This window comes from Chroicocephalus ridibundus, chromosome 11, assembly GCF_963924245.1.
Source record: "Chroicocephalus ridibundus chromosome 11, bChrRid1.1, whole genome shotgun sequence".
NCBI lineage: Eukaryota > Metazoa > Chordata > Aves > Charadriiformes > Laridae > Chroicocephalus > Chroicocephalus ridibundus.
Genome location: NC_086294.1, coordinates 10,262,448 through 10,275,145, shown reverse-complemented (window position 1 = coordinate 10,275,145; position 12,698 = coordinate 10,262,448). Strand labels below are relative to the sequence as shown.

Sequence of the window (12,698 nt, the reverse complement as noted above, 5' to 3'; positions counted from 1 at the left end):
CATTTTTAAAAATCTGTTGTTTTTTATAAACACGCAATTATTGTCTTACGAAAACTGAATTAGCCAAGTTCAGCTGATGGACGCCTGTATGTGAAGCAGCTCTGGCAGGTGGCAGCGGTTTCTACAGGCTTCAGCTTGGGCTTCTCTTTGGAAGAGGTCCAGGGCGACCCAGCCCAGCCCTGCTTCGGAGCAGCCGGTGCTCCTTGCCATGGTGACCCCTTCCTGCCTGGCCACGTGCAGCCCTTCCACCTGCTGGCCCCCAGCTTCTGTTTTTCTCAGTCAGCCCCTGAGTTTTAGTCGCTTGTCCCTCATAAACCCCTCCGCCAGGCCAACCCTGGGGTGCAGACCCCAGCCTTCCCATGAAAGCCTGCCACCACCCTAAAAAATGCAGAAAATGCAGAATTACCTCTTTAGATCAAAGCCTTCTGTGTTGATCCTGAGGAAGAGAACAATTTAAGCAGAGGGCTATCCTGGGAGCTACCTGTCTGAAATGTTTCGTTTCTCTCCTGGTTTCAGCTGGGACAGAGTTAATTTTCGTTCTAGTGGTGGTTGTGTCTCAGATTCGGTGTGAAAGGAATGTCAATAACACATATTGTTTTAGTTGTTGCTAGGCGATGTTTATAGTTTTCGAGGACTTTTTTCAGCTTCCCATAGAAGCTGAGAAGAAGCCTAGACAGAATGATGGAACAGCCAGTAGGAATATTCTGTACCATAGACATCATGCTTGGTATAAAAATCAGGGTTGGCCGGGGAGGGGGATAAATCAGCGACCACTGCTCGGGATGGTGACAATTCACCAGGTGGTGAGAGTGACTTGTGTCATTATTATTATTATTATTATTGTTATTTTCCTTTTCTGATCTTGCTCTATTAAAGTGACTTTATCTCAACCCACAAGCTAGGTTTTTTTCCTTTCCCCTCCTTCTCTTCCTCTTCTCCCCACCCTTCTTGAGGGAGAGAGGGGTGGTGAGTGGGAGCCCATGTTGTCCTCGCTGTTTGCTGGGGTTAAACCACGACAATTTCACGATGACCCAAGTAAGCCAATGCCCTGGTATGGCTCATGCTGGTCCCACGGCTCTTGTCCATCATGGTGGGGAGAGAGGCAGCTCCGGGCAGAGGTGGCTCTGGCACAGCCACCCCTGCCCAGCTCCAGCAGCGGACCGACTGGCCGAGGGGCTGTGGGAAACCTCCTCCCGCAGACTCCAACTTCCCAGACTGGGTTTAAAAATCTATTTCACGATTCCTTTGGCAGTCTCAAACCGCTGAGAGCCGATGAGTCATGGCCAGGCTTGTTCACAGGTCACTGAGCAATGATAACGAGTTTGTGGCTACACGTGGCACGTCCCTGGGAGCTGCAATCGCAGCCCCACGAGCCTGGCGTGGCCGATCTGCCACTGAACAAGAGCCAAGAAACTGGTGTATGGACTGTCCTTCACCCTCTGAAACCACCCCCATGCACAGCCCCACCAGCAATTCCCCCTCCGTATCCTGTTCCTCCTCCGCTGCCGCCCCTGTACCCCCAGCCCGACACCCCCAGCCAGCTCTTCCCAGCACACCGAGCCACGGTCCCACGCACAGAGAGCAGCTGCAGGAGATGCTCACTGCCCACCTTGAGAGAGACCAGGGCTGGGTCCCACACAGCCGCAGCTGGATGCTCAGATTCACCTACGGTAGCCAGACTCGCCTTGCGCCTTGGCTGTCTGAATGTGCCTGTGGGTGATGCTTCCTCACGTCCACGCTTATTTCCATTCTTCTAAAAATGGGAATTGGCCTTAGCCATCTTTGTAAGCACACAGCGGGCGTTTGTACCCAGGCGTCCCTGTCACCGCTTCCCCTGGTGCTTTTTCATCTGCCCGTGTCAATTGTTGTACCTTGTCTTAATTGTTGTGCCTTGTCTTACACGACATTGTAAAAGCTTCAGGACAGGGCTCGAGTCTTGCAGCATAAACACATCATCTCGCTTAACTAAAGGCAGCCAGAAAAGGGTCATGTTTATTAATCTCTGCAACTAAACATTAAACACATTTCTTAATGCATGGGAACAGGATCAAAACCGGAGAGTGTGATGCCAATCTGAACTGCAAAAATCAGCCAGTTTTGGAGAGAAACTCTCCCTCCTCTCCTTAAAAAGATCCCTCAGCACATATAGGACACTTACAACTCTTGCTGAGATGCACTCTATGTATAAGAAAATAAAAAGGGTCTGGCAACCTGGGCCTGCAGCAACAGATTAAAGAATCTCAATCTATTTTCTTTGAAAAGGAGAAGACAGATGGGTAACTTGACTGCAGACTCTAAATGCCAGCTTGGAAGAAGCTTTGTGATGATAAGAAGGTCTTCAACTGAGTAGCAGAAGACACAGGCAGATCCAGAGCCTGGAAATCAAAATTAGACAAATTCAGAATAGAAAGCGGAGTAATTAAATAGCAGAACAGCACGCACAGGGATGGAGTGATTCACTATTACTTGCAGGCTTTGAAAATCAGCACACGATGTCTTTCTAAAAGGCTAAACCAGGAGATCGAGGGCCAAGAGGGGAACATGTGTCACTGTCCTGGGGAGCCCAGAATGATAACTTTCAGAATTAATACTGATAGAAACCTGAATAATGAGGAAAGATAGGGGATTCTAAAAGGTGCTATGAGGGAAATAGCCAAGGCTGTAATCCAGTGGCTGTTGTGTGCCACAGTGCTTTCAAGACCTTTGAAAACTCCACCTTACAGCAGGGGAACGCTGTGGACCAGTCACAGTGTGATGCTGAGTCTGCACGTGCCGTGTCCGCGGCAGATGGGAACCTGCCAGCCTGAAGAACGTCTCCTGGAGCAGCTGTACCTTGTTTCGGGCTGCAGTTCAGTGCCCTCTCACATCCGTGACAAAGCCCATCTCTATCGATATCAGCACAGAAATACGCCTAAATTGCAGCATGCCTCCCAGCACACGGTACAGTCCATGGAGGCTGGTCTTTGCTTGCTCAGAGGGTGAGGCTTCGAGCTGCTTAACACCTTGGGGGTGCAGCTGGTGGGAGGCCAGGCAGGGGCGCAGAGTTCCTGCCACCAGGAACTGCCAGCCGCTCACTGGGGACAAGGACATGAGTGTCTGGGCAGAGGAGCTCCCTGAGCCTGGCTGGACAAGCCTTTTGAGGTCCAGAAGGGTAATTTAAGCATTTACACAATCTCAGTGTCAGAACCTGATAATGGCTATCGTTTACTGCTGCACAAGAAGCAATGTGTAAAGTTACCCTCAAGATGTCCCTTAGCTGAGTGAATCCATCTTAATTAACGCTTCTTAAAAGGGAAAAGGACAAGGCTGGCTGCGTGCCAGATTCCCAAGCGAGTTGAGTGTTGGCTCATCTCTACAGGCCACTGTGGGCCAAGATCAGCCGATTTGCCCCACTGCAAGAAGCCCCAGGTGGTGGCGTGGTCACCTACAGCTCTGTCCCCTGCCATTCCCCACGCTGGCAGCATGCTTGCCAGCTCATCCCCTCTCCTAGGCAGACACCAACACCCAGACACAGGGTGACACCGACGGCAGCTACCTGCAGCCTTCTGGAAATGTCTTGTGCTGCGTCTTTTCTGCACGGAAGCACCACCGGAGAGCTGACCAAGGGTTCCTCCATCTTAAAGGAGGGCTGGAAAGCATCTCCCTGCTAAAGATGTTCCATCTTCCTTGCACTTGATTTCAGGCCAGCGTCTGTCTCCACCTGCCATCCCTTCCTCCTCTTCTGCTGCTTGTGAGCAAGATGGGACAGAGCAGGAACATCCTTTGCTCCAAAGCCCAGTGTGAAGGGGCTACCAGTGAGCCGAGCAGCTCAGCGTACGCGTCCCAGGCAGTTCACCGCAATGACAGGTACAGCCGGGCTTTGCTCCCAGGCATGGAGAGCGGGGTGTCCGAGAAGGGCTGTGGTAGAAGGTGGATGAACACCAGAGCAATACTTCAAATCCCCACAGCTCCCAGGAGTGAAGAGTGACTCCGGTTCCCCTTCTCTGCTGCCTTCATCCTCTTCTTCTCACACCGATACCAGACAGCACTACTCTGCACATCAGCCCAGCTGTGAGCTTTTTGGAAAGTAACACCAAAACAAGGCAGGGAAGCCAGATGCAGGGGGAAGAGCCGGGCTGGCAGGAGCCAGAGGGGATCTCCAGGAAAGCCTGGTGCCTGGGGAGGGGAGGAAAGGCACTGTTTACAATAGCAGCTGGCCCAACGACTCCCCTTTGCCCTGGTCATGGTTCATGTTTATTTTTTGCATCAGCCAAGGCCTCTCACCCTTGTTTGAAGGCAAGGGAAAGGAAAGGGCTCATTTCCCTCAATCACAGAGGAATGGCAGCTGTGGTTCGGCAGGGATGGATTCAGGATGCCTGTGAGAGTGGAGCTGTGTCTGTGAGGCTGCCCGTGGTAATGGCCCTCAGCCTGGAGGGCAGGAAATATTAATGAGCTGTTAATTATTCCAGAGCTTCTCTTCTCTCTCTCTTGTACACCTGCACACATGCACTCACATGGGGATGGGTGAGGGGGTGTTGGCAACATCTCAGCCATCCAAAAATGTGCATTTCTCTGTGCTATTTTCTCTCGCCCCTGTGGTCCAAACCTCCCAGACCCACCTCCCATCACTTCCCACATGTTCACCCGCCATCTGAGCATCTTCATCTCTTTGTCCTCTGCAGACAAGCTGTGAATGCTTCCCCTTCCCTGTAGTTCAGGCAGTGCAATCCCCTTGGAGATACTCAGTGTCCAGGGAATGAGCATTTACACAGCGTCCTTTGCTTTGGACACTTGTTCCAAAATGCCAGAAGGTTGGTGAGGGGTCAGACACTGCTTCACCCTGCTCTTGGCCGCTGGTGCCCAGCGCCATAACCGCGGAGCCTCCTGCATCCCTGGGAAAATCCAGATACTGGCCATTTCACATTGCCAAATCAAGGAAATCCAGTCCCCCACGGCAGCATATACGTGGTAGATATGTGACTGGGGAATAGGAACCAGCACCTGCAGCTTCCTCGGTGCCTTGACCCGGACTGAGCCCTGCAGCTTGCCAATGGTGCACTGGCAGCTAGCCCACGGCCTGTTAGGCTGCTCAGGCAACAAAGGCAATACCTGGGACTGTAGAGACTGGCAGGGACTAGTAGTTCCAAACAGCATTGAAGGACCCGGAGCAGGAGGCAAGGAGGGAAGCATGGATTTGTGCTGTGTGCTGGGCCAGCACAAGCTTGCTGTGGCAAGCACCAGGCCCAGGCAGGGAGACCGTCTTACCCTGGCACCCATAGACAAGGAAATGGCTTCTGCCTCTCAGCAGGGCTTAGCAAGCGTGTCCCGAGCCACACGCATGCAGTCACATCATCCCAAGAGCAGAGCTGGCTGAAAGCATGGCAAGGAGTGCCCAAGGCCATGCCACACCACTTCCCAGCTCCTTTGGCTGAAGCACCAACGGGGCTCAGGAACAAGCCAGCTCCCACAGGCACAGGCAATCAGAGCCAAGAAATTCAGCAAGGCAGACGGAAAACAAACAAACGGCACCCAGAAAACAAGGTGCACAGCAGCACACCAGCTTCCAGGCCCCAAGGCTTTCGACACAAGAAGGGCAACGTTTAGGCATTTGGGCATTCTTCAGACTATGATGGGAGGCAGCCGAACCGCAGCAAGGCTGGCTGGGAGAGGGTCACGAAGGCAGAGCAGCAGCGTTACAAGTGGGAACGGGCAGAGACTGCACGCGTATATTCTGCTGGCAGCTCTGGGAAACCCCTGCGGCATCCCACCTGCAGAAGTGACAGGGAGGCAGGGGCACGGCTTTGTGACTGCTAGAATCCGGCATCGGCGAGCAGCACCTTATCGACAGCTGTGATCCTGGAAAACAGCATCCAATCGTGAGCCTGGAAAACAACAGATTTGTTTATGGCTGAACTTCACAGAGCACCTGACCCATGAGATAATCCAGCCTTCGGAGTTTGTCTGTTCACTACAGAATGGGAAGAGGGAGCTCGTCTGAGAAAGGGCACCCAGGGGCAGGCTTGCTGGGCGAGTGAAACGGGCTCAGCAATATTCCACAGCCCAGCAGGGGAAATATCAGAGAAAAAAGCAAAACACATCCAAGAGAACAGTCAGAGATAAAGAGCAGAAGAGAAAGATAACTGCAAAGAAATGTCTGTGGGTGGTGCTGAGAGAAACATGACAATGGAAAATGACGCGCATATGGTTCCTGCACAGTCACCATGGCAAGAGAAATTGCTATCCTAAAGCTTGCAGAGCAGAAAAGCAAGGGAAAGAGCCACCCTGTCAAAGCCATGACTAAGAGTTTCAGATTATGCCCATGGGTGACGCTGCAGGTGGTGCAAATTTACAGAGAAATGAGTGCCCAGACTAGTTCGGTCAAAGCAAGGCAGCTGTGTGAAGATCAACCTCAAACTTGGCGTCAAAATGGCACCAGGACACCAGGGGATTTGCGAGCAAATACAAAGACGCCAGGGGATTTGTGAGTGAATACAAACCTCTTCAGCACTCTGGAAGCAGAGGTGGCACAGCCCAAGCAGGTAAAGCCACGCTGAAGTGTCTACGCTGGCACAACCGCAGCACGAGCCGCAGGGTGGAAGTCCCCACACCACCACGGGGAGCAGCGCCGTCAGAGGCTGTGGCCAGTGCAGGCAACACCACCAGCTCACAAACCCGGTGCCACCAAGCCTCAGAGAAAGCCTTTGTGTAGTACAGCAGAAGAAAACGCACGGGGAAGTCCCAAATGCAAGTGACGTGCCATGACATGCCTCTACTAACACAGAGTAAAGGACAGATTTCCAGGAAGAGTCTTGCAGAAATGGCACCAATAAAAAGACAGGAATGGTTCATGCAGTACAGAATCTGCCCAGGGAAGACGTACTGCACTGGGAGTAAAAGTAAAGGAGGGAATGAAGTAAAATGGAAGAGAAGCCCCTCCACCAACAAGGCAGAGCCCATCACCCATTCTCAGTCCTTCATGTGACATTTTCCTTCTCCACCAGCCAGATGTAGACAGCCACAACCCCGAGTGCAAGTGGAAGAATGGGCTGCCAGCAGCATGCCAGGCTGGCGGGACAATGTCTCAGATGACATTCTGGGGTAAGGCACTGAAACACCACCCTTCACAGCCCCGGTGCAGGTCTTCGAGGAGAGGCAAGAGCAGGTTTCAGCTTGGACAAAAACAAGATGAAATTTTCAGCAACTGTGGCACCACCGAAGGGACACCTGCTGATTTCCAAAGGCAACAGCCTTCCTGCCAAAAAGCAAATGCAAATCACCAGATGTCCTTTCAGACACTATTATGTTTGTAAAGCATCTAGTAGACACTCTTGCCTAAATGTCTCTTTGTCCATCATATCCTTCTACATGAAAATACAACAGATGAACAAGATCAAGAGATTTGCAGTCGGAGATGCATACTGAGAGCACAGAGGGCAGCAAAAGAGTTTGGAAAGAATCTGAGAACAAACCATACTAGACTAAGACCCCGCAAGTGCTCATGTCTACTAGTTGATCAAGACAGCATCAGGGAAGAGGAAAAGATGTCAATCGAAGATAAAGGCACTTTAAGGAGGAGTTCAGGAGGACACAGAAGGAAAAGAGAGCTGATAAAGGACTGACAGAAGTCAGGACAGACTCACAAACCCTACTCCGCAGGAGAAGCCTGGTCCTGTCATCCCCAAAGACTGGAGCTTTTGGAGTATCAAATAGCTTCCAAAATAGACATAAGATGATGCAGACTCAGAGGACAGAGAGAGGAGTCAGAAGGCAATGCCACTCCTGCCGAGTTTGCCTGCCCAGGGACACACAGCATCCCTGCAGGTGCCTTGCACCTCGGTGGAGCTCCAGCATGGTCTGCCCCAGGGGTAGCCACCGCCCGAACACACAGTGTATTCTTATCTCAGATCTTGAGATGGACAAGATGGGAAAGCCCAGCTGATGGGTTAGGGAAGTCTGGGAGAGACTTCAGAAGAGCACAAGCCCGACACAGCGGAGCCGTAGAGGAACTTCTGCAAATCCTTCCCAATGCACTGGAGCAAGGTGGGATTTTTTAACCTGATTAATATTGTACTAATACTTTGGGATCAAGCATGGCTTAAATCTTGGACAGCAGTAGGAAGAAGTCGCGCTGCAATTCAAAAAAAACAGCTGCAGGGAACCGAAGGTGTCCTTGTTCCTGCAGGGAACCGAAGGCAGAATCAAACTTTAGAGTCTGGATGTAAATGCTGCAGCCGTTGCTCCCTACACACCGATGTGTGTTTGTGCATTCTTGTTTGGCCCCAACACCACTGCCAGAGCCGGTGCAAAAGAAAGAAAAAGACCTCCAAAACAAACCAGGAAAATAGAAGAACTACCCCATAACCAGCACACGAAGGGAATTTAGTTATGTAAGAATTTATTCTTCCTTTCTCAAAAACTGTCTGGTGCTCAGGGGCTCATTTCTTTGTATTCATCCTGATTCCTGGACTGTATCCCAACAGCCTTCATGGCAGCCAAATACAGAGTCTTTCCCCCGCCTTCTCCCGTAGTGTGACAGGAATTGCTGGCGCTCGTGCTGTTTCCTACACTTGTCTCCGGCGCTGCGGTGAGGGGAGCCTCTCGCTGCCAGGTTTCCTGCCTGTGTTTCCCTCTCGGAGGAGCCGTAGCGGTTGCGACAGCATGCAGGAGCTGGGGAGCTGTAAGCAGCTTAGCTGGGACCCTTAGTGCACCCTGGCACCATTGTGTTTGTCTGCAGAGCTGGGACAAGACAGGAACATGGAGCTCTTTGCCCATCAGCTGGTACCCAGGAGGGACAGTTGCCCTTCCATGTGTGCCTGTCACTAGCACACACGGTCTCTACCAGCTGTACGCTTGGAAGGGATGATGTTTTCTGCACCATGCTTACCGGTTCACTCTCTCTGCCCTCTCCAGCCCCAGAGAGATGTTTTCCTTGGCAAAGCCCAGCACAGCATCCAGCGCTGGTCTTCCATCAGTCCTGCCGAATGCAAAGCGCCCATGAGAGCGGAAAGCAACTCTGGAATCCGTGCTGGTAAGTCCTGGTGATATCTGTGTGCCCTGTGGCCAGTGACAGCAGGCATGACACCTCCAGGGATGCCTGATACCTGGTGCCATCTCAGTATTTAATCTCAGCTGGGAATTTTTTGTTTACATCTGGCCTCACTATTCCCTGTCCACAGTCACTGGCCGCTTCCCAGCTGCCCCATCCTTCCTTGCTTTCTGGTTTTGCTTCTGCCCTCCTCCAGGGACACGGTGATCTCCCAGGGCAGGGACGCCAGCCGTGCAGACATAAGTCCCCATCTCAGCGCACACAGACATTGCGCTGCTGCCCGCCTTACCCCAGAGCAGGGAAGGGAATGGTTATTTAAGCACACGCAGTTACAGTTAGTGGCTCTTGGCTGTTGCTCAGCCTCCCGGCATCAACTTCCGATACACCTCCTGGCATACATATTTATGATCCCAATTATCACTGAGCGAAAACCCAGGTTACTGTGAAAATAAATTATTGTTAATCTAAATTGCCCGGTTTACATACTTCACCCACCTCTGCTTAGCAGAACAGCTGGTGTTTACTAACTTCTCATTACTCTTCCAAGCAACACAGGAAGATGCTGGCTGGAGAGGACCGGCCACCTCTGAGATAAGATGAGCTCAGGTTTACCCTGGCCTCGGACTCTCTGCTCCTCCGCACCACCAACGAGCCTCCAGCAGAGACAGACTGTGCTGGAGACCAGCCTCTGCCAGAGTCCAAGGTTGATGGAGATGGATAAATGATGTGACATCCTAGAGCACCAGCTACAAAACCTGGGCCCTGAGCTCCGGAACAGCTCTATACAGCCATGGTGTGCTTTTGGCAGGGGTGGTGCGGCAGCATCAGCTGTGGTTGATGACTCTGGTTAGGGGGAGGCCCAGATGCGGGTCCTTGGGACAGGAGAGGTGGCTCCCACCCACACCCCGGATCTGCGCAGCACAGCACCGAAATTCAGACATCCCTCCCAAGCAGTGTGCGCTTTCCCTGCCCAGCTGCCAGGTTTTGACAGTCCTCAGAGAGGTTTTCTATCCCTCGTTTAACCCATGGATCTGAGGCACGGAGTGGCAAAAGGCTGGGTTGGAGCTGTATGGTACAGGTGGGAATAGAAAGGTCTCTCCATCCAGCCCAGCCTCCGTCCAGCACAGGCCCAGTGAAGATTTGCAACACTGTACAGTGAAGAAACGATGAAAGATGCCTGCTGACAATAATAATTATTGTTTGGTGTTGTATTTCTGCAGGAAAGAGTAGTTTTCATGTAAACCCAAATAAATGTAGCTATCTCTACACTTCTGTCCATGTTTGTACGTACAGTTATCAGCGCTTCCTTTTTCCTAGTGCCTTGGGAGGCTCACACCAGAGTTAAGATGATCCAAGAATTATTCCTGTCATGGTATTTCCACTGTCCAAGAATGAGCATATGTTAAAGAAATCCAGTCCCTCTTTTTTCCAGGCCTTAAATGGCCCCTGAGGCATTAAACAAGAATGGGGTCAGAGTGCCAGGCTTGGCTCTTAGGTGGGCTGATGTCGGGACTGGTAGTACTGGTGCCCGCAGGATTGCACTGATGAAAGATCAGAGTGAGATGGGTCGGCATCAGGTCCAGACATCGTCACGCAGAAGAACCAAAGCCAAAGCAAAGATGTTCCTACAGCATCCTTCGCCCTTTGGAAGGGCTGGAAAGGAAGGTGCTGCTTTTAGCAGCCGTGTGAAGGCACGTGCTGCTGCATGTGGCCCCCGTCGGTGCTATTTCCAGCTTGGCTGGCTGAGGACTGAAGGAAGGAAGACTCCTGGGTCTGGGCATGGAGCAGACAGTCACATGTGGTTCAGAAATAAGTCACAAGCCACAGTAAGATAAAGACAGCTGGCGTAAGAGGAGACTTGATCCATCCTTTCCCTTTCCCCTATTTCTTCCTCCATCTGTTTGGGCTGACATTAGTGCTGGTGAAGGAGTGCCGGACACTGGTGGGCAATGACTACTGTAGGATAAATACCTCCTGTGGTTCTACAGTCCTGCTCTTCCAGCCTTCTCTTGGAGCAACACCACAGCTCTGGCCGGGCTCTGCACCCTGCAGTACCTCGGGGTGTGTACCCCTTACATGGTCCCTGTGCTCTAAAAGACAGGCAGCGCCCAGTCACCATGACCTGGGAATGATGGACAGCATGCCCCCTGTCCAGGAACGGATGGAGGACCATAACCCCCTGCCTAGCTGCCCCAGGACCCAAGCCATCACCTGGTTGACCTCCTCTGGCACAAAGTCCCCAAAGCATAGTTCTCTGCCCACGAAACTGCACTGGTGGCTGGAGGGACGTGGCATCCTCACCCTCCCCCAGGCACAGGCCCAGGGGCTGGTGCACACAACTGACCGAGTTTCACTCTATTTCCAAGTATTATTATGGAGTTTAATTAGCCCTGGCCACCCTGAACTCTCATCCCACTAGGAAAACAGCCCAGCTTTATCACAGCATGTGGGAGTGCGTGGATGGACAAGGGAGAGGGGAAATGATGTTTTATAGGACATTCCCAAGGAGCAAGTCTCTTTTGTTTTCCCCCAGGCACCACAAATTTGTTTGCTGTGATTTAAAGAGGACCACGGACCAGATCTACAGTCCTTGCAAATCAGAACATCTCTGTTTGACTTCATGGAGCTTAGCTGATTTAGACCAGCTGAGACGCTGACCCTCTGTGTTTAAACAAAGCCCATTTTTTCTCTCTGGTGCTAGGCAGAACAGCCTCGGGCCTTGGCTCTGGAAGGGATGTTTTTGCGGGGATGCTGTCTGCATGATTCATCCTCCACTGGGCTTAACTTTGACAAGAACCACCACAGCCAGTGGCCACCGGTATGGGTCTGGGGGCTCTGCACCAACAGAGGCACAGCCACCCGCGTGCCGGCCCCCAAGTGCAGAGCCTGACCAGCAGCGTGGCACCAGCTGCTGCAGCCACTAGTAACAAAAGCCCCACTGGGACGCCTGGGCAGCAGCCTCATGGTGGTCTTGGGCCTCATCTCAGGGACCCAAAGGGCACTGCAGAGGACCAGACAGTCTGGGGGCTGCAGCTGCTCCAGGCAAGGTACAGTGGGGCTGGGCAGCGTCCCTAAGCGAGGTGGTGGGGGTGGCAGGAGAGATGGATGGAGATCTTGGTGCCAGGGCAGGGCACTTCTGCACCACGCAGACCCTCAGGTCTTCCGGAGCCATCAAAGCTTCCCTCTCTCCCACACCCGTGATAGCCCCAAATAGTTGTCGACCTGCCTTCTGGTACGAAGATATGAGACTGTGCTTTTCCCCGTGTTTGAAAAGAAAAAGGGGAACTGACCTGAAAAATCGCTGAAAATATCCTGCCCTAGCACAGTGAGCACCAGTCACCTGAGCTGAGAACAGGCAGCCCCGTGGCGTGAGGCAGGAAGGTTTAGGAGACAGGTTCTCCACCGAGCTGCTCATATTTCAAACGGGAGGAAGATTTACCTCGTCTGAGCTCAGGGCTGAGGCTCCCCTAATGGCATTGCAGGAATGCTCGGTAAACAAGCAGTAAACTATTCATTGCCCTGATGATGGATGCCTCACAGGGATTAGAAGGGGAAAATGAACTCAGCGTTTGCAATGAGCGGTGAGGAAATAAAATGTTCTGCATTTAGCATTTCCAAGTGTCAGGGAGGTGGAAGGACTTGGAATAGGGTCTCCCTGTGAAGCCCCAGCTGG

General features: G+C 52.2%; 1 protein-coding gene across 2 annotated transcripts in view; it reads left to right on the top strand.

Annotated features, from left to right (window-relative positions):
* The window catches only part of ADRB2 (adrenoceptor beta 2), a 67,558-nt gene extending 57,870 nt beyond the window's left edge, over nucleotides 1-9,688 (top strand). Inside the window, exons 2-3 of one of the 2 annotated variants that reach the window (XM_063349541.1) lie at nucleotides 8,890-9,007; nucleotides 9,573-9,688. In XM_063349541.1, coding sequence (XP_063205611.1) covers nucleotides 8,890-9,007; nucleotides 9,573-9,615 — 161 coding nt within the window. In that variant the 3' untranslated portion in view covers nucleotides 9,616-9,688. The remainder of the gene's footprint in view (nucleotides 1-8,889; nucleotides 9,008-9,572) is intronic. The other variant, XM_063349542.1, reaches the window with a different exon arrangement.
* The last annotated feature ends 3,010 nt before the right edge of the window (nucleotides 9,689-12,698 follow it).